General features: G+C 45.7%; 1 protein-coding gene across 1 annotated transcript; it reads right to left on the bottom strand.

The window, feature by feature from the left end:
- Positions 1–2,424: 2,424 nt before the first annotated feature.
- ACTG2 (actin gamma 2, smooth muscle) lies at positions 2,425–16,971 on the bottom strand. Its single transcript, XM_081017499.1, has 9 exons — positions 16,837–16,971; positions 12,938–13,099; positions 10,555–10,683; positions 9,208–9,318; positions 8,852–8,936; positions 7,824–7,985; positions 5,013–5,204; positions 3,099–3,280; positions 2,425–2,673 (listed from the first exon to the last, which is right to left on the bottom strand). The coding sequence occupies exons 2-9, from the start codon at positions 13,061–13,063 to the stop codon at positions 2,530–2,532; spliced, it is 1,131 nt and encodes a 376-aa protein (XP_080873625.1). The 5' UTR covers positions 13,064–13,099; positions 16,837–16,971; the 3' UTR covers positions 2,425–2,529.
- Between the last annotated feature and the right edge of the window lie 7,421 nt (positions 16,972–24,392).

Below are 24,392 nucleotides of genomic sequence, written 5' to 3'. Positions count from 1 at the left end.
CCCTTTCCCCAGCCTCCGCCATAATGGCCACACCCTGGACATAGGCAGCAGGAGAATCAGGCAGGCGTCCCTGAGGCAGGTGGCAACATCCAGCATGTGCAGGTTGGAAGAGGGCCAGGAAATCCACGTAGCACCAGGGGTGAGGCCAGTGCTTGCACTGAAGAAGACCCCGTGGCACAACAAATGTGTGAAGGGGGCCTTTCCAGTCTTGCTTCCGGTGAAGTGCAGAAGATGCAGCCAGCTCGGTTCCCTCCAGATGTTGTGGGCTGCTGTTGCCATTGGTCCCAGCAAGCATGGCCAATGGTCAGCAAATTGAACAAAATAACACAACACAATGGCCAATAACAATGGCATTAACACTATTTAATCACTATTTAATCTAAACCTTCACCAGTCACAGCAGAACAATTCAAAAGTTTGATATATACATAGGTAAAGGTAAAGGGACCCCTGACCATTAGGTCCAGTCATGGCCAACTGGGGTTGCAGCGCTCATCTCGCTTTATTGGCCAAAGGGAGCCGGCGTACAGCTTCCAGGTCATGTGGCCAGCATGACTAAGCCGCTTCTGGCGAACCAGAGCAGCGCACGGAAACGCCGCTTACCTTCCCGCCAGAGTGGTACCTATTTATCTACTTGCACTTGGATGTGCTTTCGAACTGCTGGGTTGGCAGGAGCAGGGACCGAGCAATGGGAGCTCACTCCGTCACGAGGATTTGAACTGCCGACCTTCTGATCGGCAAGTCCTAGGCTCTGTGGTTTAACCCACAGCGCCACCCGCATCCCCTAAGCACTCCCTCCTGCCAGAGCGGTACCTATTTATCTACTTGCACTTGGATGTGCTTTCGAACTGCTGGGTTGGCAGGAGCAGGGACCGAGCAATGGGAGCTCACTCCGTCGCGAGGATTTGAACTGCCGACCTTCTGATTGGCAAGTCCTAGGTTCTGTGGTTTAACCCACAGCGCCATCCGCGTCCCATAATCTGTCATCAAATATCGCTGGAACAGAAGTTTCTGGATAACCAATCTGTTTCATTCAATGCTTCATCAGCCAATCTTAATCAATTCTTCATCAAGATTATGTATATATCAAACTTTTGAATTACTCTGCCACGACTGGTGAAGATTTAGAGACTGGTTGCAATTTCTGATCATTTGGATTAGTCTATAAATACAGTAGTGTTCTGTGCCATTGTTATTGGCCATCGTGTTGTGTTATTTTGTTCAGCTTGTCTATATTGCAACACGGGGGTCTGTTTACGGATTAATGGTCAGCAAATGGCAACAGCTGCAGTCCAACATCATCTGGGAGGCACCACATTGGCTGCCCCTGCTTTAAGATATGTAGAAATGTTTCCTACATGGCTTGTATCCAACTAAGCACTGCTCACAGTAAACCTACTGAAATCAATGGACATAACTTAGGCCCATTAATCTGACTGTGAGTAGAGCTTACCACCCCATCGTTGCACATAACATGCTTTTTCTTTGTGTGAGTGTGTTCACATGCCCAAGATGTCGTACATGGGACTCTAGAGTTGGGAGTAGAGTAGGGTACCCACTACAGGCTGCTGGCCCAGGGACCATCATGGTCTTGATTCAGCCCTCTTAAGATGCCACATGGTTTTGTTGTTTTTCATGCAACAGACTAGCATCTGAAGTACTGAATTTTCAGGTAAAGGTTTATTTCATTTGAACAACCTCCACTCCTCTGAATTGCATACCTTCCCTTTATAAAACATAAATAAGTTTACTCAAGAGCCAGATGTGAAGATCAATGGCATACAAAAGACCTAACCACTGTATTCCATGCTCTGGTAACTCCCAGGCTGGATTATTACAATGTGCTTGAACGACCCAGCGACTTCGATTGGTCCAAAATGCAGCATCCAGATTATTGGCTGGGGTTCTGTTTAGATCTCATGGAGCTGCTGTTTTGGAACAACTGAACTGGTTGCCAGTTCATTTCTGGTCCCAATTCAGGGTCATTACATCAACATTTTAAGCCCAAAAGGACTCAGGCCCCAAATATCTGAAAGAGACCACCTCATTGCTGCAAACAGTTTTCTAGTGTCAACAGAGCAGGCCCTCTTGGTAGTTCCACAACCCACAGAAGTTTGGAGTGGTGGTAGGCCAGAAGAGGGCATTCACTGTGGCAGCCCCTAAGTTGTGGCATTCCTTCCCCACAGAGGTACACCTGGCCCTTCACTATATAGTTTCCACTGTATGCTGAAGACACATCTTTTTATCCTAGCACCTTTGACACCTAAAATGTATATTTTCAGAACCCCCACTGTTTTTTTGTGATTTTAAAAAACTGTTGTGTGTTTTAAAATGGTATTTTAAATTGTTGTGACCTGCCCTGAGCCTTAGGGTGCAAGGTAGATTACAGCAGCAGCAACAACAGGGGACAAAGTGCTACAGGCAGAGTTTGAAAAACGTTTTAATGCTTATTGAAGAGTTAGAAAGAATTGCAAAAGGAGGAGGAGGAGGAAGGAGTCTCCATGCTCTAGAAGAATCTAGCTCTGGCCTCTAGAAGCACTTCCGGTGGACAATTGAAGGACCAGCCTCATCGTATTCTGGTTTGCTGATCCACATCTGCTGGAAGGTGGAGAGAGAGGCCAGGATGGAACCACCAATCCAAACAGAGTATTTACGCTCAGGAGGAGCAATGATCTGTGAAAACATTTGTAGAAGAGGGTTAATGAGTGACATTTTTGATGGTCATTTGGCTACCGAGTAAGTAAGGTGTGAGACTAAGCACAAACAGAAAGTCAGTTCTGATCTGAGGAAATGTCAAGACCCACAGCTATCATCAGATATATGCCAACTACTACAGATAGTATTAAATTTTGGATTATTTCCATAGGCATGTCAGTGGGCCAATACCCATCAGAGCATAACAGCAAGGAGTTCCCTGTGGTTGACGGCTGGAAGGGGCACAGTCCCAAAAAGTCATGGGTAATCCCCTCCCCATAGCACATTCATGGATCTTTGTTCCCATCAGTATGTGGTGTCCTGCCAGGTTGCAGGTGGGATGGGGCCGGGCGGCTGCTAAGGGACAGTATTTCAAACCCTGAAAGAAAATAGGGCAGACATGCCTTTATCTTCATTGTGCTGGGAGCCAAGGCTGTAATTTCCTTTTGCATTCTGTCTGCAATTCCAGGGTACATGGTGGTGCCTCCAGAAAGGACGTTGTTGGCATAGAGGTCTTTGCGGATGTCAATGTCGCACTTCATGATGGAATTGTAGGTTGTCTCATGAATGCCAGCAGATTCCATGCCTAGGAGGAATGGCGCAAAATCAGTGGCTTGTCCCCAGTTCAGATGGGAACTCAGTAAGATGAACTTCCTCTGGCAGTTCAGCACTGATCACTACCCAACTGAGAGGTACATAGGAAGAAACCTTCACACTGAGTCAGACTACTGCTCCATCTAGCTCTGTATTGCCTAAATTGACTACCAGCAGTTCTCCAAGATTTCAGACAGAGGAGACTTCCAGCCCTACCTGGAGAAACCAAAGACTGAACCTGAGCTATTCATTTGTTTCATTGCATTTATAGCCCACCATTTTTTCCTAAGGAGTTCAAAGTGGTGTTCATGGTTCTCTCCCTTCTCATTTTATCCCCACCAAACCCTGTGAGGTAGGTTAGACTGAGAGGCCGTGCTTGGCCCAAGGTGAGCTTCATGGCCCAGTGGGGATTCGAACCCTGGTCTCTCCCAGGTCCTAGTCTCTCACTCTAACCACAGCACCACGCTGGCTCTCTTTTCTGCATGCCAAGCAAGTGCCTCAACCACTGAACTATGGTTGGCTTTGATGAAACTTTGGAATTAAGTTCCTTTCTGGGGAGCATGTTTCAAACATCTTTGCATCCTCTCCCATCAGAGCCTTTCTAGTCAACTGGCAAAAGCCACTGCTGTTAGTTTGCCTTTAAGAGCTGTTGCTGTTTCACTGGGCTTTAAATACTACCTTATTTTTAAAATTGCCATGGTTTTTAATTTTATTGTAGTGTAAAAATTATATAATAGGAATGGGAAGAATTCATTCTCATATACAGTTTTCTTCCATTGTTTATGGATTTTTAATTGTTGACTGAATTGTTGTTTTCTTAAGTACTGAATGCAAAATGTATCTATAGGTTTATTCTAGCATTTTTTTCAAATAAAATATTCCTTTGTCTTTTGAGATGACTGTATTTTTTTGTATGGTGTCGTTAGATGCTTTGGGATTTCCTTCAGAGGGAGAAGCAAGGGATGAATAAATTGAATGCAAGAAGTAAGGCTCTGTTTTCTTTTCATGATTGACTGAACTATATTCTTCCGAACTATATATCTATTGTATAGAACAGGCATAGGCAAAGTCAGCCCTCCAGATGGTTTGAGACTACAATTCCCATCATCCCTGACCACTGGCCCTGTTAGGTAGGGATGATGGGAGTTGTAGTCCCAAAACATCTGGAGGGCCGCGTTTGTCTATGCCTGGTATAGAAGTTAACAACAGGATGTTGAAAATAGATTCTATGTGCCCCAATGATAGCCAAGAGACTGATATTGATCAACTGGAATAAAGATATAATCCCCTTTAATAAATGGATTGACAATATGATAACACTTGCAAGTTATGAACAGACTGCTTACAGACGTAGACTGCTTGGATAAACACGACAAAATTGGAATGAATTTATACAAAATGTAGTAGACTATTAATATTTACATAAGTATTAGCATAATAATATCTAATTTATACAAGAATGTATGGGTTAGGGTATTTTTTGTATATTGTATATATTCATATATTGTTTCTACACATTTTTGTGCCTTTTTATTTTATTTTTATTTGCATCACTTTATTCCTTTATAATTGAAACCTTTTCAATAAAATATTAATACCAAAAAATGATTTTTTCAGGTTGAAATATCACAATCAAAGAAAAGAGCCCCAAGAGAGAAGGAAATATTGTTTCCCATGCATTACTTCAGATTCTCTGACTCCAGACTCCAGAGATGCAGACTCACCTATAAAGGAAGGCTGGAAAAGAGTTTCTGGGCAACGGAATCGCTCATTGCCAATGGTGATGACTTGCCCATCAGGGAGCTCATAGCTCTTTTCCAGGGATGAGGAGGAAGCAGCTGTTGCCATCTCATTCTCAAAATCCAGAGCGACGTAGCACAGCTTCTCCTTGATGTCACGCACAATTTCTCGTTCAGCTGTGAAAGACAGAGGCATGGTATATAAATTAATAAATGAAGATGATGATATGATGGTAGATGAACTAAGACGTACCAAATTGAATTGTTTTAATTTACTTTTCCCAGTAGACCCAGCCTTGGGAAATGCCCTCTGTCAAGATTCTCAGCACAATCCCACAAGGACAACTCCTAGCGAACTCTCCGCACAGTGAAAGAGGCCACAATAGTTAAAAGCGACTTAGCACTCACTTATATTTGCAGTGAAGGTATGCCCTAAGTCAGCCTTCCCCAACCAGGTTCTCTCCAGAGGCGGCCATGCTGACGCGGGTTGATGGGCTATGTAGTCCAAAACGTTTGGAGGGCACCAGGTTGGGGAAGGCTGCCCCAGGTTAACAAAGCTAGGCATGATGTTGAACAGCAAGTCACACAATGCACATACCCAAAGGAAAACACACCCACCATTTGTACAGTCGTCTCATATGTGGGGGGAGTATATCATATGTTTCCACACACCCACACAAGCACCATGCAATATGTAAGCTGATCTTCATAACAGAAATGAGAATGTAGACAGAATTTGTATCTCTTAATATTGGAAGACTGCAGTGACTGCCGCACCCCACCAAGTGAAAGAATGGCTAAAGAAAATATGGCAAACATTAGCATCTGTTCAAATGGAATACTCAGGAAGAGAAGTCAGAAGCCAACAAGAGAATGATGGGTCCTTCTCATAAGCTATTGGAATGAAAGGGTTGAAGATAACAATGGATTGAGGTTGAATCCTGATGAGACAGAAGTACTGTTCTTGGGGGACAGGGGGCGGGCTGGTGTGGAGGACTCCCTAATCCTGAATGGGGTAACTGTGCCACTGAAGGAGCAGGTGCGCAGCCTGGGAGTCATTTTGGACTCACAGCTGTCCATGGAGGCGCAGGTCAATTCTGGTATGCAGGGTGTCAGGGAACTGCCATCAGTGCCGGAGGGAGAGAGCAAAATCCAGAGGGATTCCAGAGAGCATCCCGGGATTGGGAGAGGCAGCCCATCTTCTGGGGAAGAGAATCAGCGTAGCACCAGTGGAGAAGGGGGGCAGATGGGGGAAGCGGCGAGGCGGTCCCATGACGCCTTGCCGGGGACCAGCGGGGAGAGTAGGGGTCCTCCGCTGCCTACGCCCTCCTTGCGCAGAAGGCTTTCGTGCAGAGAGAGTAGGAAGAGACTAGGCGTCAAAGAGCTTCTTTGCTGGAAGAAGTTTAAGAAACGCCCACTGATGGATTCTGCCAGCGATTGAGACAGCCACAGGTGAGTGGCTGTCCAGACAGAAAAGGTTCACTCAGGCAACCCAGCCAGGTGTTTGCACCGGCTTACGCACGAGCAACCCCTAGAACCATTACACAGGGTGAGAACCTACCTGCCCGCAGAGTGTCTCTCCACAGTGGTGCATGCTCTGGTTATCTCCCGCTTGGACTATTGCAATGCGCTCTACGTGGGGCTACCTTTGAAGGTGACTCGGAAACTGCAATTAATCCAGAATGCGGCAGCTAGACTGGTGACTGGGAGTGGCTGCCGGGACCACATAACACCGGTCCTGAGAGATCTGCATTGGCTCCCAGTATGTTTCCGAGCACAATTCAAAGTGTTGGTTCTGACCTTTAAAGCCCTAAACGGCCTCGGTCCAGTATATCTGAAGGAGTGTCTCCACCCCCATCGTTCTACCCAGACACTGAGATCCAGCGCCGAGGGCCTTCTGGCGGTTCCCTCATTGTGAGAAGTAAGATTACAGGGAACCAGACAGAGAGCCTTCTCGGTAGTGGCGCCTGCCCTGTGGAACGCCCTCCCAGCATAAGTCAAGGCAATAAACAACTATTTTACTTTTAAAAGACAACTGAATGCGACCCTGTTTAGGGAAGTTTTTAATGTCTGACGCTGTGTTGTTTTTAATATTCAGTTGGAAGCCACCCAGAGTGGCTGGGGAGACCCAGCCAGATGGGCGGGGTATAAATAATAAATTTGTTGTTGTTGTTGTTGTTGTTGTTGTTGTTGTTGTTGTTGTCGTCTCCCCTTGTTACCTATGTTCAACTACCTGACTTCTGAATACCTCTTCTCTGCGTTACACACACACACACACACACACACACATTTCCTTTCCCTCTTTTTCGTCTTCTTTCCTTCCCTTTTCCCCTTTTCTTTTCTTTCATCCTTTCTTTGTTCCTTCTTTGGTGTCCTCTGTCTTATATACCCTACCTTAGTTATTGTTGTTGTTATTGTTAATTTACTTTCAATACACCTCTCTCTACCCATTTCCTCTCAGTGTGTGCGCTTGTGTCTTTTATATTTTATTGTACTATTATAATTTATAGGACTAGATGAACCTTGTGTTCCTTCCTACTCTATAATTCTATGATTCTAATGGATGGGGTAAGGCAATCCCATCTAACAAAATGTGTTATTTTCCTCCCCATTTACTTTCAATTTCCCCCTCCAAAAAATGCAACGAGGAGACAGCACTAAGATGTCTGAACCACATGACAATATAAAGTGCTTATCTGAGCTTTTCTAAAAAAGTAAAATAAAGAAGAAAAGCAATGCTGGAGCAACCCCATCTAGGTCCCTGCCGTCAGCTCCAAGGATCCAGCCCCTCCTTACCAGTGGTGACAAAAGAGTAGCCCCGTTCTGTCAGGATCTTCATGAGGTAGTCTGTAAGGTCACGACCAGCCAGGTCAAGACGCATGATTGCGTGAGGCAGGGCGTAACCTTCGTAAATGGGCACGTTGTGAGTGACGCCATCACCGGAGTCCAGAACAATACCTAAAGAGGAAGAGGAAGGAAGACTGTGACACAAATGCCGTGGGTCCCCAACCCCCATTTCACTCTTCTTACGTCAACATATTACTCAGGAAATATTACCCGCTGTCTTGCGGGACATCTTAGGAGAAAAAAAAGCTAAGGACCAGGCATAGGCAAACTCCGGCCCTCCAGATGTTTGGGACTATAATTCCCATCATCCCTAGCTAACAGGACCAGAGGTCAGGGATGATGAGAACTGTAGTCCCAAACATCTGGAGGGATGGAATTTGCCTGTGCCTGGATTAAACCCTACACAAATCTGGAGTTGGGTCTCTAAGACGATTGGATGGCACCTTGTACACCTCCTTCTGGCAACTCCAGCAGCCAAGGTGGTGCCAAACATATTATGCTGTTTACCTTTGCCCTCTGTCTGTGCAGCCCAGGACCTTCACACACATTGTTCAGCCCTGCGCCCCATGGGAGGTTACTTTGGTACTGCTAACACAGCAAAAAACATGGGAGGCAGCAGTTGCAAGTTATCAGTCTGCAGCCACAGCAGGCGCTGTGATTCTCTAGCAGTTTGAGTTCAACCCTGGAGGCCCACTCCATTGTCTCTGGGAATCCAATGAGCTGTCAACCATCCATATCACTGTATTGTAAAGTGCTTGGTCATCAGCACACCATCAGGAGCAGGATGAACTCCAGGCTATCTCTGCTATTGTGCCAGTGGGCTTCCTGAATGAGTGAGGATTCGAACCCTGGTCTCGCAGGTCCTAGGACGACACTCTAACCACTACACCACACTGGCTCTCTTTCAGCTCAGATTTGTGTGGACGTGCATGGAATTCAGACTTCTGAAGACTCGGCAATTGAAGCTAAGCACTCACCGGTGGTGCGGCCAGATGCATAGAGGGACAGCACAGCTTGGATTGCGACATACATGGCAGGGACGTTAAAGGTTTCAAACATAATCTAGGAGGGGAAAAGAGAGAATGAATGGCACACCACTCTTCCAGGGCTGGATAGAGGAGGCTTCGGTCTCGAGAGCACATTCTGCTCTCCTGCACAAATCTTATTGAAATGGAAAGGAGCTGCAGAAGGCATCTTGTGTAGGGACCCCCCCCCCCCCCAGCTCTGCCTCACCTCCCTTAATGGCTTCCCAAATCCACCACTTGACGCAGATACATCATGGCAGTACATGTTCATCGTACATTGTCCAGCCGAGCAGGAGAAGAGGTTTTACCTGGGTCATCTTTTCTCGGTTTGCCTTAGGGTTCAGGGGTGCCTCTGTCAGAAGTGTGGGGTGTTCTTCAGGAGCCACTCGCAGTTCATTGTAGAAAGAATGGTGCCAAATCTGGGCAAAGTGGACAAACAAGAGTTGCCTGCAAAGTGCCAAGCTTTGTCTCGCCTGACTTCATTCTCAACACGTCACAAGTGTTCAGGTTGGCCAGAGATTGTGAAAAGACTCCATAATGTTGCATCCATCTTTGGGTCCTGCCTGTCATGCCCAGCTGGTGCTGCTGACTCAGATAAGCCATTTTTTATTTGTATGCTACTGCTATCAGGCACGCTTTCCCTTAAAGCAAAACAACCTGGTCAATTTGCCTCTGTGGGGGGTTGCTCAGGAAGCGCAGTCATTCCTCAGACCAATGCCACTGTCATTCCTCCATAATGCCCAAACACATATGTTCCATAACTGTGAATCTTTCATGACTGAATGGCACTAATTCTATCATAAAGCCTAGCAACCTGAATACAGATCAGATTGTGTAGTATCTCGTGGACCTGGGGCAAGGGCCTGGAGAATTGCTTTCCTTACATGGACCTCATTGGATCTTAGGATCCAAGCCAGGCATAGGCAAACTCGGCCCTCCAGATGTTTTGGGACTACAACTCCCATCATCCCTAGCTAACAGGAGCGGTGGTCAGGGATGATGGGAACTGTAGTCCGAAAAAACGTCCGGAGGGCCGAGTTTGCCTATGCCTGATCCAAGCCATAAAGTCTGGTCACCCCAGCTGCTAAGATCAGATACGCTAGGGTCCAAAGAAGTACAGAGGATGGTGACTATATGCACTAATACTTTAAAGCTTTTTTGGTGGGGAAGAGAAGCAAAATGCTTTATTTATAAAATGGAAGTAGGTACTTAGCAGACTCAGGCCATCATCACGTCATTAAGTTTGGTGTGTCGTGTCTTCAGACCACCACATTGGCTCAGCTAAATGACTGATTATTCTCTAGCCACTGTTATGTATGAAATTCCTCTAATTCCTACAATACTTCTGGAATTGGTTGAAAATGCAATTGGAAAGCCATGGAATCTAGCGAGAAATTTATCAATTGCCATTCATATGTTATCCAATTATTTGTTTGATCATATCAAATGATACAATATTATTACAAACTCTCAGAAACATCAAGGCTGGAGAAGGAAGGTTTAGTAGATGCTCTGCTGTAATACACATTAGACAAGACTCTGAGAAGTTATTTTATTTCCTGGCTATTGTCTGTGTTTTTCTATTTTAATAAAAAAAAAAACCCCTCCCATTCAAAATCTGAATTAAAAAGTTAACGAAGAGGAGAGCTTGTCACCTTTTCCATATCGTCCCAGTTGGTGATAATGCCGTGCTCAATGGGGTACTTGAGGGTCAGGATCCCCCTCTTGCTCTGGGCTTCGTCCCCGACGTAGCTGTCTTTCTGGCCCATCCCCACCATCACACCCTAGGAACCAAGAAGAGGAACATCATAAACTCCCCTCTTCATCCTTCTCCAGGCATGAGGTATTCAAAGAAAGGGAAACAAACTCTACATAATCCAACACCCACTCATCTGCCACCAACATAACTTCTCCCTTCTGAAGACCATTTAGAATTCGGCCTTCTCCAACCCACTTAGAACCATATGAGGACAGACTGGAAAATACGTTTTTCAATGAATAAGCAAATAAATACAGTGGTGCCTCGCAAGACGAAATTAATTCGTTCCGCGAGTTTTGTTGTCTTGAGATTTTTTTCGTCTTGCGAAGCACGGTGTCGGGAAAGTTTTGGAAAAGCTTCAAAAATCACCAAAGTCTTTAAAAACCTCAAAAAAGGCTACCACACCGCGTTCTATGAGTTGCTCCTCGAAGTCAAGTCGCAACTGTATTAACGGTGTTAAGAAAAAGGAAACAAACTTGCAAGACGTTTCCGTCTTGCAAAGCAAGCCCATAGGGAAAATCGTCTTGCGAAGCAGCTCAAAAAACAAAAAACCCTTTCGTCTAGCAAGTTTTTTGTCTTGCGAGGCATTCGTCTTGCGGGGCACCACTGTAATAAGAAGGTGAAATTTTATATTGGGTAGGAGTGTGATGCACCAGGGAATCCTCAATTCAAATCTCAGCTTGATCACATGCTCAAGGTAAGTTTGGCATTCTGCCTCACAGCACTCTTCATTCCACCCTGCTAAATGGGAACCACTATGTTGGCCTTCACAAGTCTCATTTCCCAGAATATGGACTATTTCAGCCTCACCGATAGAATGACAAGGACCAGATCTTGAACATCAATTATTCTTCCTCCCTACAGACATGGGAATGTTCTCATTTGGCAAGCACCTGGTCACTTCCTGCATGGCATTAATGCAGTCACATGAATAGCTGTGAAAACTAAGAGTCAAAGGAACTTGCCATGGCCAGTTCAGCCACAGACTGAGCCATTTCCAAGGATTCTCATATGGGCAGTGCTTTTTTATTTATTTATAAGGTGCTGGTACTCACCCTGAAGTTGTTCCAGTAAGTGCTACACTTTTAACGGGGGGGGGGGGAGGTGTCAGTACTGCATACCCTTGAGCACCCCCAGAAAAAAAGCACTGCACACGGGAAACCTTAACCTGTCAGAGTCCTTTGCCCACAAACAGTTGCTTGTGACCAAAACATTCAAAACAGATCCTCTTCTATCTTATTCAATCAAATAATTTGCTGGAATCTTTTCCCTGCTGAATTTCTGATGTGGCTGGCTCTGAACTCCCATGATCCTGCTACCCTGGTATTTTCCAAATATTGGTAAATTTGCTCTACCAGTTCTTTAAAGAGGGGCAGGAGAGAGACTTTGCAAAGCTCTGGGATACTCTAAAAGTGAAAAAGCTGCCAGACTTTCAGCAAATCTCAAGGTGCATTTAGCTGATGAAATATGGGGTCCTACAGTATCTTACATGAGAATTTCTGGTCTATGAAACTACCAATTTCTTACATCCAAACACATTTAGTTGTACAATTACTTCCTACTATGACCTTTTAATATGTATTCTATTGATGGTTCTTAATAAACTGTAGTGCTCCTTTTCTTTCTGATTTAAGATTTATAGATCTTCATCTTGTGTTTCTTTGGATAATTCATTTGTATACTTATACTTTTGGTAATAATAGATTTTATCCCATGTATATGCCATGCATCAGCCTTTGCCAAGCTGGTACCCTCCAGATGTTTTGTACATGCTGGCTGAGGCTGATGGGAGTTATATATACACACATATAAAAACCGTTCTGAAAATGCCTTTTTAAAAATACATTGAATTTTCCATGAGGATCACTATTGCCATCTAATGCAACATTGTATATTACATTTAAAACACACTTAAAATGTTTTATTTGCAGCTGTATAGCTGAGTCCATAGTCCAAGGCTGGATCTAGACACATCAAAGAAGTGTTTCAGTTTAAAGCGTTGTAAATTTAAACAGGTAGAGAAAAACGGGATTCCACATTGCCATTTGGTGGCACAATGTTATATTGCACATACAACGCATATAAATTGCTTTTTCTTTACCAGTCTAACTGAGTCCCAGCTCTGAGCAGTGCTATTTTTCTAGAAAAAGAGGTGCCGGAACTCACCATGAATGCCTCCCCTGTTCTCTTGTAATGGTGTCCACCTGAGATGTGCCCTGAGTTCCAGCTGAAAAAAAATCCCTGATTAGAAGCACCCAAAGGGAACTCTGTGCACAAACCTGGTGACGTGGGCGACCCACAATGGATGGGAAAACGGCACGGGGGGCATCGTCACCGGCGAACCCAGCCTTGCACAGCCCAGAGCCATTGTCACAAACAAGGGCGGTTGTCTCCTCTTCACACATGGCTTCGACTGACGGTGGTGCTGGGACACAGGAGACCTGGAAGAGGGAAGATCAGGAAGGACATGTAGGGACTGTGCAGGAGGGGGGGTCTTTGCTGGTGAAAGCAAGAGGCATCATTAGGCAAAGGCATCAGACAGAAGATGCTACAGGGAGTGGCAATGAGGGGTTTGAAGACGGAGATGTGTGCACTTTGCCCTCCAAGCTAGCCTGATCTCCTCTCACCAGCATTGAGTGGGAGCTGCTATTATAGTGGGCAGTCACTGCATATCTGGGGAGAACACACATGCTTTTTACACAGTGGGTTGATCATTCCTTGAAAAACCCATTTTCTTTCTGAGGTAGAGGAGGAGGGGGAATTCGATCCAAGATTCACTTGTAATCTCACTGTATACAATTTGTACAAGTGACAATAAAGTATTTCAATTAAAGCTGAAGCTATCAAATCTGCTCTTTTCAAAACAATATGCGAACCAAAAGACAGAATTATCCTTCAGAATTCATGCTCATCTGAATTTTGTGATGCAGTTTGACAACCAGCGCTTACAAAAATGCATATACTAAGGGAAAGTGCACATAAAAATTAATATATTATTGAAAATGACATACAAAACCGCATCCTATTGGGGGATGTTGCTGCATATATAAGTCAAATTGCATACAAAAATATGTTTATTAGAATAAATTTGCACTAATCATAGAATGCTATAACTGGAGAGTTGGAATCTTGTGTTTTGGCTCAGGCAGCCCTGAATGAAGGACAGGCAGAAGGGGATTCAATTATGTTGCAAGCATTAAACACAGAGACTGACCAAAGAACTGACTTGAAGGCAGCCAGTGAATCCAGCCGTGAAAGGATACCCCATAAAGCATGTTTGCAGTGCAGATTTAGCTTGACAGTCATTTCGTTTCTGCAAGGAACCTGCTCTGGGGCCTGTACCTCTGTGAGGGTGGATGGCTAGCAGAATTATCACCGGGATGTATATATATATATATATATATATATATATATATATATATTATAGAAATTGTCCAGTAGCACCTTAGAGACCAACTAAATTTGTTCTTGGTATAACCTTTCGTGTGCATGCACACTTCTTCAGATACGAAGAAGTTCTTATCTGAAGTCGTGTGCATGCACACAAAAGCTTATACAGTACCAACATATATACAACATATATACGGTATATATACTGCATCAGACCAACACAGCTACCTACCTGAATCTATCACCAGGATGTTCACCAAAATGCCATTGTCGGGATTCTTTGAGGGGAGCCATGATAGTTTTGCTGGCATAAAACAGCTAAAGGTTTTTGATGGACCTATTGTGATCAGAAAGAATTTGTCCCCTTGACCCAACCTGGCGCCCGCCATATGCTTTGGACTACAATTCCCATCATAGTATACAAGGGCTGATGTTGTAGTGCAGAACATCTGGAGGGTCCAAGGCTGGGCAAGTCTGCTTTAGCAACTTTGGGGCTGTCCTCCAATTCCTTTTCAAGGCACCAACCGAAAACATCAAAGGATGCAACCCATCCATTGGAGCAAACTGCAGAGACACAGAAGGCCAGATGGAAAACCCCTTAGCAATACTAGTGTGAGCAGGAGAATCATGGCAAGTAAGCCCCATGTGTCATGAAGCTGAGCTGATGGGGAGCTCATGATTTTTCCATTCACAAAAGCCGGGAAAACAACTGCAAGCTGCAGGAAGCAGCTGAAATGATTGAAGCATCCACTCTTGCTTATAAAAATGGAATGGATAAGTTCATGGAGCCTAGGGCTTGGCCATTACCCACAGTACATATGTGGAGACTCTGTACAGAGGCAGTATACCCAGTGCTATTTTTCTAGAAAAAAGGCGCCAGAACTCACCATGAATGCCTCCCTTATTCTCGTATAATGACAATGTCATACACCTGAGAGGTGCCAGAACCCAGTTCCAATGAGTTCCAGCTGAAAAAAGCCACTGAATGCCAGATGCTGAAATCAACAGGGGAAAGCCAGGCCAACAATTGCATGCCTGCCTGCCCTGCTTCCCAGTGGGGCGGCCCCTCTTGCGAACTGATTGTTGTACTAGATGAGCCTCACTTGGCCTGATCCAGCAAGGAATTCCCCTCTTCCAGCCAGCTCCTCCACATCTGACACCCTGCCCTTCACGTCTCATCCCTTGCCTAAGGTGCCATCGTGACCAGAAGACAGCTGCCTCGACTTCCCTGCTGTTGCCATGGCTTGTTCCACTGATTCAGCTTCAACACAGTCTGGTTAAATGCCACTCAGATTTAAAGCTTGAGGTTTTTATGTAAATGATACCATTTCCAAAGAATCAAAGATTGAAATGACTATATATCTCAGCGCATCTGCAGAGCAGGTGGTGAGAGTCTCATCTTATTTAATTAATTAATTAACGTATTTCTTGCATTTATATCCCACCTTTCCTCTAAGGAGCTCAAGGGGTTCTCCTCCCACACACCCCTTTTCTCCTCACAACGACCCTGTGAGGTAGTTCAGGCTAAGAGTAAGTGACCGGCCCAAGGTCTCCCAGGTCCAAGTCAGGCCACTCCAGGTACTCCACCACAGTGGCTGTCTTAAAGTGTGTTCTTAATGTTGTACACCACCCTGGGATCTTTTGATGAAAGGCAGTATATAAGTTGAATAAATAAAATAATAAATACTAAATAAAAGTGGGCCCCCAAGGAACATGACTTAACTGGACCTGGGCTCACCAACTCTCAGACTCTGATTCTTTTCCTAATTCCAGGATTTTACCAGAGGGAGGTGTCACAGAGCAGGTGCAGAGGGCAGTTACTTTCATGCTGGGTTTCTGCACAAGAGTTTTCACACACCAGAGATTTTGGATCACTTTACTTTTCCTTCCCTGGAGGATGCAATTGTATCACATACTTATATTTTCCTTTTCTAACACGCAAGCCTTGTTCTGTGTCCTCTGGAATTTTTCTAAATTTTCCGCAAGCTGCAGGCATGAATCAGAGAGCAAGCCTGGCATCCCACGCCAGGACTCTGGGCGAGAGTAAACAGAAACACGAGGTTTCTCACAAGCTTTTCCCAAAAATGGAAATAATCTCTCCAACCCCTGGCTTCCAAAGGGAAAAAAGGCCCCTCCCCACATATTTCCTTCAGATTCAGGCACACCAGGCTGCTTTTATCATATAAAGAAAGATGAAACAGTCACAGCTAATACTAATTTCAGCAAGTATTGAATATAAAGCAGCTGTATGGAATCAATAACTGGGTGGGGGGAGGGGTTAGCCCTAGGCAATCAATAACATGTGACAGATAATCTCAAATTACTTAGCATCCACAGGAATAGTAGTCAAAAACTTCTGGCTTTCTCCACAAATGGCATCCAAAACACCAGGTTGCGCTTTTAAAAAACAGCAACGACTTGACACCCTGATTTGCGTCTTGGACCATAAACCCAAGAAGTCCCGGTCTTTCCCTCTGCCTCCAAAGTGTGCCGTGGAGAGAGGCAAGCCACAGCCGCTAACACTTGCACAAAGACAGCCTTGCACAACACTTGCACAAAGACAGCCACAAAAACCGGCAGAAACCTTCAATGAAGCGGCAGAGCTTCGGCCACTCACTCCTCCCAGAGGCACACACAGGGAGCAATGTTCAGGTGCATTCCAAACCTGGCCAGCCAGCAAGGTGGTTCCCAAGTCTCCCTTGCCATGCACAACTCCTGCCTTGCCCCTGAAGGAGGCAGTTTCCAAGAAGAGGGTTCATGCAGGCAGAATCTTTCTGCAGCTACTCACCAAGTGTACAGGAAAACTCCTTTCCTCGGGGACTCTGTTCTGACGATGCCTTTGGTATAAATACCAGTGAGACTATAAAACCTCAGAGGCGGATCTTCTCCAAGCCAAGACCCTAAAAAGGCCAATGGATAGTATGTTAGCCATATAAGGTGTTTTATTTCATTATATTGACCTTGGGCTGATGGTAGAACAGAGCCCGGTGAATTATTATCTTCAGAAAAATGTATGCAGGAAAAAAGTTGGGAAGCAACGCCTCATTTGTGAACTGACTCCTTTTATGCTACACTTCAGTAAACAAGTGAGGGGCAAGTCCTTATAAGCTGCACTGGGAGAGGAAGTGGCAGCCGGTCCAGGGACAGAGGTGAGAAAGTTACCAAGAATGGCCAGAGTCAGACCAAGACATTCTGGTTCCACAAGCAGGAAATCCAAATGCACACCCTTCCTCTTCATTATCAAGGGCCCAATCCACTGAGACAGGAGTGGACAGGGTCATAATATGGCACCCTAAGCAAAGACAAAATTTGGCACGCCCCTAAATATTTTTTATTTTCACAGTTGCTTTTTATGGAACTTCTCAATAGGTACCCATGCAAATGTAAGTTGTTGTTGTTGTTGAGCCAGGGTGTGTGTGTGTGTGTGTGTGTGTGTGTCCACACTGCCCTAAATCCAGCCCTGTCTGGAAGGTCTGACTCTTCACACAGCGCACACTTGAACTATGGAACTCGCTCCCACAGGCCACCAGCCTAGATGGCTTTAAAAGAGGATTCGACCAGGGCTCAGCAACCTTCTTCAGCCGTGGGCCAGTCCACTGTCCCTCAGACCATGTGGGGGGCTGGACTATATTTTTTTAGGGGGGAAATGAACGAATTCCTATGCCCCACAAATAACCCAGGGATGCATTTTAAATAAAAGGACACATTCTACTCATGTGAAAACACGCTGGTTCCCAGACCGTCCGCGGGCCGGATTTAGAAGGCGATTGGGCTGGATCTGGCCTCCTGGGCCTTAGTTTGCCTACCCCTGGGTTAGACAGATTCATAGAGCAGAGGGCTTTTGATGGCGATTGGCTGTGATTGCTCTGCTCTGCCTCCATGACCTGAAGCAGTTATGTTTCTGAATACTAGTTGCTGGAAACTGCAAGAGAGGAGCGTGCTCTTGTGCTTAGATTCCACGTGGGGCTCCCACAGGCATCTGGTTGACCACTGGATCAGGCCCATGGCCCATCTAATCCAGCATCCTGCTCTCACAGTGGCCAAACTGATGCCTGTGGGAACCCCACAAGCAGGATTTGAGCATGAGAGCTCTGTCCTTTCCTGGAGCTTCTAGCAGCTGGTATTCAGAAGTCTTGTTGCCTCCAGCCATGGAGGCACAACAGAGCCACTGTAACTAGGATAACCCGCTGCTCTATGGAATTATCTAATCCTTTTCTAAAAGCTATCCAAATTGGTGGCCATTACTGATTCCTGTAGCAGTGAGTCCCATAGTTTAACTATGTACTGTGTGAAGAAGGACTTTCTTTTATCTGCCATTAATTTTTCAAACATTCAGCTTCAGTGGATGTTGAGGAGTTATCCTGTTCTGGCTGAAGGATAAAATCTTTCTTTATCTACTTTCTCCATGCCATGCATGATTTTATAAACTTATTTCATGCCGCCTCTTACTCACCATTTTTCTAAACTAAAAAGTCCTAAATGCTGCAACCTCTCATCATATGTGAGTCGCTCCATCCCCTTGATCATCTTGGTTGCACTTCAAAATACCCTTTCTGAGGTGAGGCAACCAGAACTGTAGACAGAAACCACGGAGGGTAAAAGGTCTTGAGCAGTGGCTCCCAAATAGCTTAGCACTGCAGACATCTGTTTTTCAAAAGCCAAGGGACAGACTTTTGAATGTTCTTTTGAACATTTTGATATCTCTATGGTTGTTTTGGAGGAGACTCTTGAGAGTCCCATGGACTGCAAGAAGATCAGACTTCTCCAGTCTGAAGGAAATCAGCCCTGAGTGCTCACTGGAAGGACAGATCCTGAAGCTGAGGCTCCAAGACTTTGGCCACCTCATGAGAAGAGAAGACTCCCTGGAAAAGACCCTGATGTTGGGAAAGATGGAGGGCGCAAGGAGAAGGGGACAACAGAGGACGAGATGGTTGGACAGTGTTCTTGAAGCTACCAGCATGAGATTGACCAAACTGCGGGAGGCAGTGGAAGACAGGAGTGCCTGGCGTGCTCTGGTCCAGGGGGTCACGAAGAGTCGGACATGACTAAACAACTAAACAACAACAACAACAATGGTTGTTTTTGTTATGTGAGTGATGCTACGGACCTCCTGGGTGGGTTGTGCAGTCCTCCTGGTGTCCGCTGACCACCAATGGGAAGCACTGCCATCAAGAATAAAAAGGATTTTGTGTGGCACCAAAAGAACACAGTATGTTGCTCCTGCGGCAGGGGGGGGGGGGGAGAGTGTTTCACAGCTGTGGTGCTACCACTAAGCAGGCTCACTCCTCAGTTGCCCCCTACCTCACATGCTGGGGGTCTCTGGAGGAGAGCTTGCAAAGGTTACTCAAGTGCCCCAGAAGCTCATGGTGGAAATGGTAGTCCTCCACCTGGTTCCCTGGCTCCAAACAACACAGAGTATTCAAGGCAGAGGGCCTTCTCAGCAGTGGCACCCGCCCTGTGGAACGCTCTCCCAACAGATGTCAAGGAAATAAACAACTACCTGACTTTTAGAAGACATCTGAAGGCAGTCCTGTTTAGGGAAGTTTTTAATGTTTGATGTTTTATCATTTTTTTAATATTCTGTTGGGAGCCGCTCAGAGTGGCTGGAGAAACCCAGCCAGATGGGCGGGGTATAAATATATTATTATTATTATTATTATTATTATTATTATTATTATTAGATGGGCCTGGGGACAGGGAGAAAGCCCAGGAAGCTGTTTCAGCAGCAGCAAGGTAGATGCCCCTCTTGACTAGTTGCAGGGCACTTCCAGACGATCACTATTTTCCAGGAGGATTCAGTCACGCACCATGCAATTCAGGGTGCGTAACTGAAGTTGACTGGAAGGCCTTGCAACCAACTTCCCCCAAAGATCAGGCTTTGTGCAGAAAGGGAAGTGACAAAGAAAGGCACTGAATGCCTCTTGGGCAGTTAGTACAGGATTCTCTATAGCTGACTGGCAGTGCCACTCTGATGGCACTCAAGATTTGCTCTGGCCCCTTGATCATTTTGGCTACCCTTTTCTGCACCTTTCCCAGGTCTAGAATACAGTGGTACCTCAGGTTAAGTACTTAATTCGTTCCGGAGGTCTGTTCTTAACCTGAAACTGTTCTTAACCTGAAGCACCACTTTAGCTAACGGGGCCTCCTGCTGCCGCCGCACCGCCGGAGCCCGTTTTCTGTTCTTATCCTGAAGCAAAGTTCTTAACCTGAAGCACTATTTCTGGGTTAGCGGAGTGTGTAACCTGAAGCATATGTAACCTGAAGCATATGTAACCCGAGGTACCACTGTACCGCTTTTGAGATGCAGGGACCAGAACTGAACTCAGCCTTCCAAGTGGATGTTAATAGTGGAGTCACACCCCAGGTATATATAATGGCATTATGATATCAGCAGCTTTCTTTTCAAGCCTTTCCCAAATTGTTCTCTAGCATGCTCTCCACCTTTTTCTGAGCAGCCCCACATTGCACCAATGTTTTCCTCAAGCTATCGGTCACAACCCCAAGACGCAGTTCAGCATATACATGAAGGCGGGTGCTTTTCCACTTCGATGCCCCCCTCACTAGGTCCCTGGAGCATTTCACAACCTCTCTTTGTTTTGACTGCGCTGAACCATTTGCTATTATCAGCAAACTTGGTCACATTATTTGTTTTATTAATGAATCGCTTCCTACGAGGCATCTCAGTGCAATTTGCAATGCAGCAAAAGCATATATGAAGCAATAACTTACATACACGCATTGCAAGGGTTGACCTCGATGACCCTTGTGCACCTTCCAACACCGCAATTCTGTGACTCTATGAAAATCTTATCACGTGATAAACTTAGCCTCCTCAGAGCAAATGCCACGATCTTCCCTTAAAAACAGTTAAAACCATGTCTCATGTAAAAAAATTAAAAAACATAAACAAACAGCAATTATATATAAAACAATTAAAATGCTTTAACAAATCAATGTGATGACTCCATAAGCATAACAGGGCAGCTGCGGAGCAACTATTTCAGTAGCACAAGATTTGCCAAACTTTTGGTGGTCCCCCAGGCCCCTGAGGTTGGCCTTTGTTGTACCTGAGCCTATAATGGGCCTGTGGTACTCCCTGCCAATGTAAGTTTGACAGGAGCATTCCTGTATGGAGCAGGAAGTTACTACTAGATGCAGAAACACTAAGGAGAATCCTTCTCACTAAAGCTGCAGAGGATCTTTGCTAACAGGACTTACTTCTGAGTAAACATAATATAAGCATGGTGTGAGGTGAGTAAAGAGATTGCCAGGCGATGAAGAGCTATATTAAGCGCTGTGTGAAGCTATTGCTTTAATTTAACCCCAAACATATGGAGGAGGCCAGGTTGGCGAAGTCTGCCTTAAAAGATCCAACCAGAAGCTGAGAAACTCCCTGCTGCCTTTTAAAGGAAAATAAATGTACACAGTAGCCAAGCAGAGCCTCCCAGGAGTGGGCAGCAGCAGCAGCAGCAGCAAAAGAGGGAGGCAAGAGTTGCAGATAGATGCTGATAGCTCACAGTGGCAAAGGGAAGCCTCCTTGAGACCTGGGAACAGGCAGAGGGATCAACAGTATGCAACAGATTGTGCAATCTATGGTGCAGCAAACAGTGCAGCAACCTGCTTATGCATTCTCTCGTGCAACAATGTTCCACAAAATATTTCACCCATGGAGCAAGTATAAATTGAAATGACTTTAGCACAGCACTACACTGGATACGGGGACGCGAGTGGTGCTGTGGGTTAAACCACAGAGCCTAGGACTTGCCAATCAGAAGGTCAGCGGGGTGAGCTCCCGTTGTTTGGTCCCTGCTCCTGCCAACCTAGCAGTTCGAAAGCACGTCAAAGTGCAAGTAGATAAATAGGTACCGCTCCGGCGGGAAGGTAAACGGCGTTTCTGTGCGCTGCTCTGGTTCACCAGAAGCGGCTTAGTCATGCTGGCCACATGACCCAGAAGCTGTATGCTGGCTCCCTCGGCCAATAAAGCCAGAGGAGCGCTGCAACCCCAGAGTCGGTCATGACTGGACCTAACGGTCAGGGGTCCCTTTACCTTTACACTGGATACGACCCAAAGCCATGTTTAACAAACATTATTTTATTGTGTTTTTGTTGCTGCTGCTGCTGTGGCTGCTATTGTTAATGCCAATAAAACAAACAGAACATCAAAAAGCAACCTAAACTAAAAAACCCATGCCAGTTGGGGAGGAGTGGGTCAGCAGTCATCGGTTATGCTCACATTCAGTTGATGGAGGGGATGGGTATCATAAAATACCTCTAAATTCCATATGGGCTTATCATACAGCTCTGAAATTATCTGACTTCTCTAATTAGTGTTGTGGGTTTGGGGGATCCATCTGGAAAACGTCCTGAGTCCCTTCTCATTCTGGCGGTCTGGTACCCAGTGAGGGTTTGAATCTAACAGAGGAGGTTGCTGGACTTGTCAGACAAATTTCTTTGTAAGGCATTGACCTTAGCCGGCTGCTTAAGTGTCTTCATTAGCATCCCAAAATAATGATGGGGCCTCCAGGCTAAGGGAGGGGCATGCAAAACTGCTCACACCAGTGTCTAGAAAGCATTGGGGCAAGCAGAAGTCTTGATGAGCCCAGAGACCTGCTTGCTCTGGGCTGGATCCAAATGGAGAAACAAGTTCTAATGGGATCTTAATGCTGTGAGCTCCTCCACCTTATGCTCAGGTTGTACAAGGTGTGACCGGAAAGTTCAACGAATGGTCACAGAAATCGGACAGCGAGAAACATTCAAGCATACATACCTTACAGGCCTTGAGAGTAGGCCCCCTCTGATACAATGCACCGCTGACAACGTTCGTAGAACTGTTGGAAACTTCTGGAGAAGTCCTCTTTTCGTACTGCTTTCAGTTCCCTCGTCACAGCAGCATGGACGTGTGAAATGTTGGAAAATCTGTGCCCTTTCAGTACAAATTTCAGTTTTGGAAAAAGAAAGAAATCCAGTGAGGCCAGATTGGGAAAATATGGAGGGTGGGACAATTCAGTAACCTCAGTAATGATTTCATGTGGAAAATGCAATTCTTCCGCCATCATTTGGACGGACAAACGCCAATCCCGCATCAATAACTTGTGGACTCTGTCGACATTTGCCGCCGTTCTGCTCATCGATGGTTTGCCAGACAGAGGGTCATCTTCAATGGTTTGCTGCCCTTCATGGAAACGCTTAACCACTCATACGCTGTCTTTTGAGTTACAGCTTCATCTCCATCCACAATTGTGAGCATTCCGTGGGTTTCTGATGCCAATTGGATGTTCGAATATTTCTCGCTGTCCGATTTCTGTGACCATTTACCGACCTTTCCGGTCACCCCTTATACATATGTATAAATAAAACCATATATCCTAAAGGTGCCACCGTTCGCAACCAGAGGTACCACTGTGACAGCAACACACAAGAAGCTGCCTTATACCAAGCAGGGGCAAAACTAGGCTTTATTTCATCTGGGTCAAAGACTCAGTTTGGTACCCCCATCCCCATTTGCATACACAGAGAGAGAGGCTGGGAGCTTCAATGGTGCACTTGTGGAGGCTTCACCCGGGGCAAAAAAACCTCCCAGCTACAGCTTTGCACCAAGTCAGTCCATTGCTCCATGTGGCTTCTACATTCAACTTCTACATACAAAGCAAATACCCAACCACTGAGCTACAGTCCTTCCTCTGAGGGAAGATCTACCTCAGGGGTAGGCAACCTAAGGCCTGGGGGCCGGATGCGGCCCAATTGCCTTCTCAATCCAGCCCACAGATGATCTGGGAATCAGCTTGTTTTTACATGAGTTGAATGTGTGCTTTTATTTAAAATGCATCTCTGGGTTATTTGTGGGGCATAGGAATTGGTTCATATTTTTTCCAAAATATAGTCCAGCCCACCACATGGTCTGAGGGACAGTGGACTGGTCCACAGCTGAAAAAGGTTGCTGACCCCTGATCTACCTACTTTCCAGGATGCCTTGCCCACTGCAGTCCTGAAACTGGAGGGCTTTTAGGCTGCCTTGTGCTCAAGCAAAGGAGGAAGCCAACGCCCACTGAACCGAGCAAGAAGGGGGTCCTTCACAGAAACCCTGGGAGCTTTTGGGCGAAAAGACAACACTTGCATTTGAAAGCCCCAAACCCTGACAGGCAGTGGACAGCCTAATAAGGAAGCATTTGACCCAGGCAGCCAATCCAGCTTCCCTTGCAGCCCCACCATGGGCGCTTGGTATCCCAGCATCTGCCACTGGAATGGAATGCAGCTGCAGCAGCAAGAGAAGCAGCAGAAACCTATGACACAAAGCAGGCCAGCGGGAAGGAGGAAGAGAAGCTGCAGGGAATCCTTGGCATCTCC

The sequence above is a fragment of the Podarcis pityusensis genome (genome assembly GCF_964106645.2).
Source record: "Podarcis pityusensis genome assembly, chromosome: 8".
NCBI lineage: Eukaryota > Metazoa > Chordata > Lepidosauria > Squamata > Lacertidae > Podarcis > Podarcis pityusensis.
The sequence above is the reverse complement of the archived record's forward strand: the minus strand, read 5'-3'. Positions and strand labels throughout refer to the sequence as shown.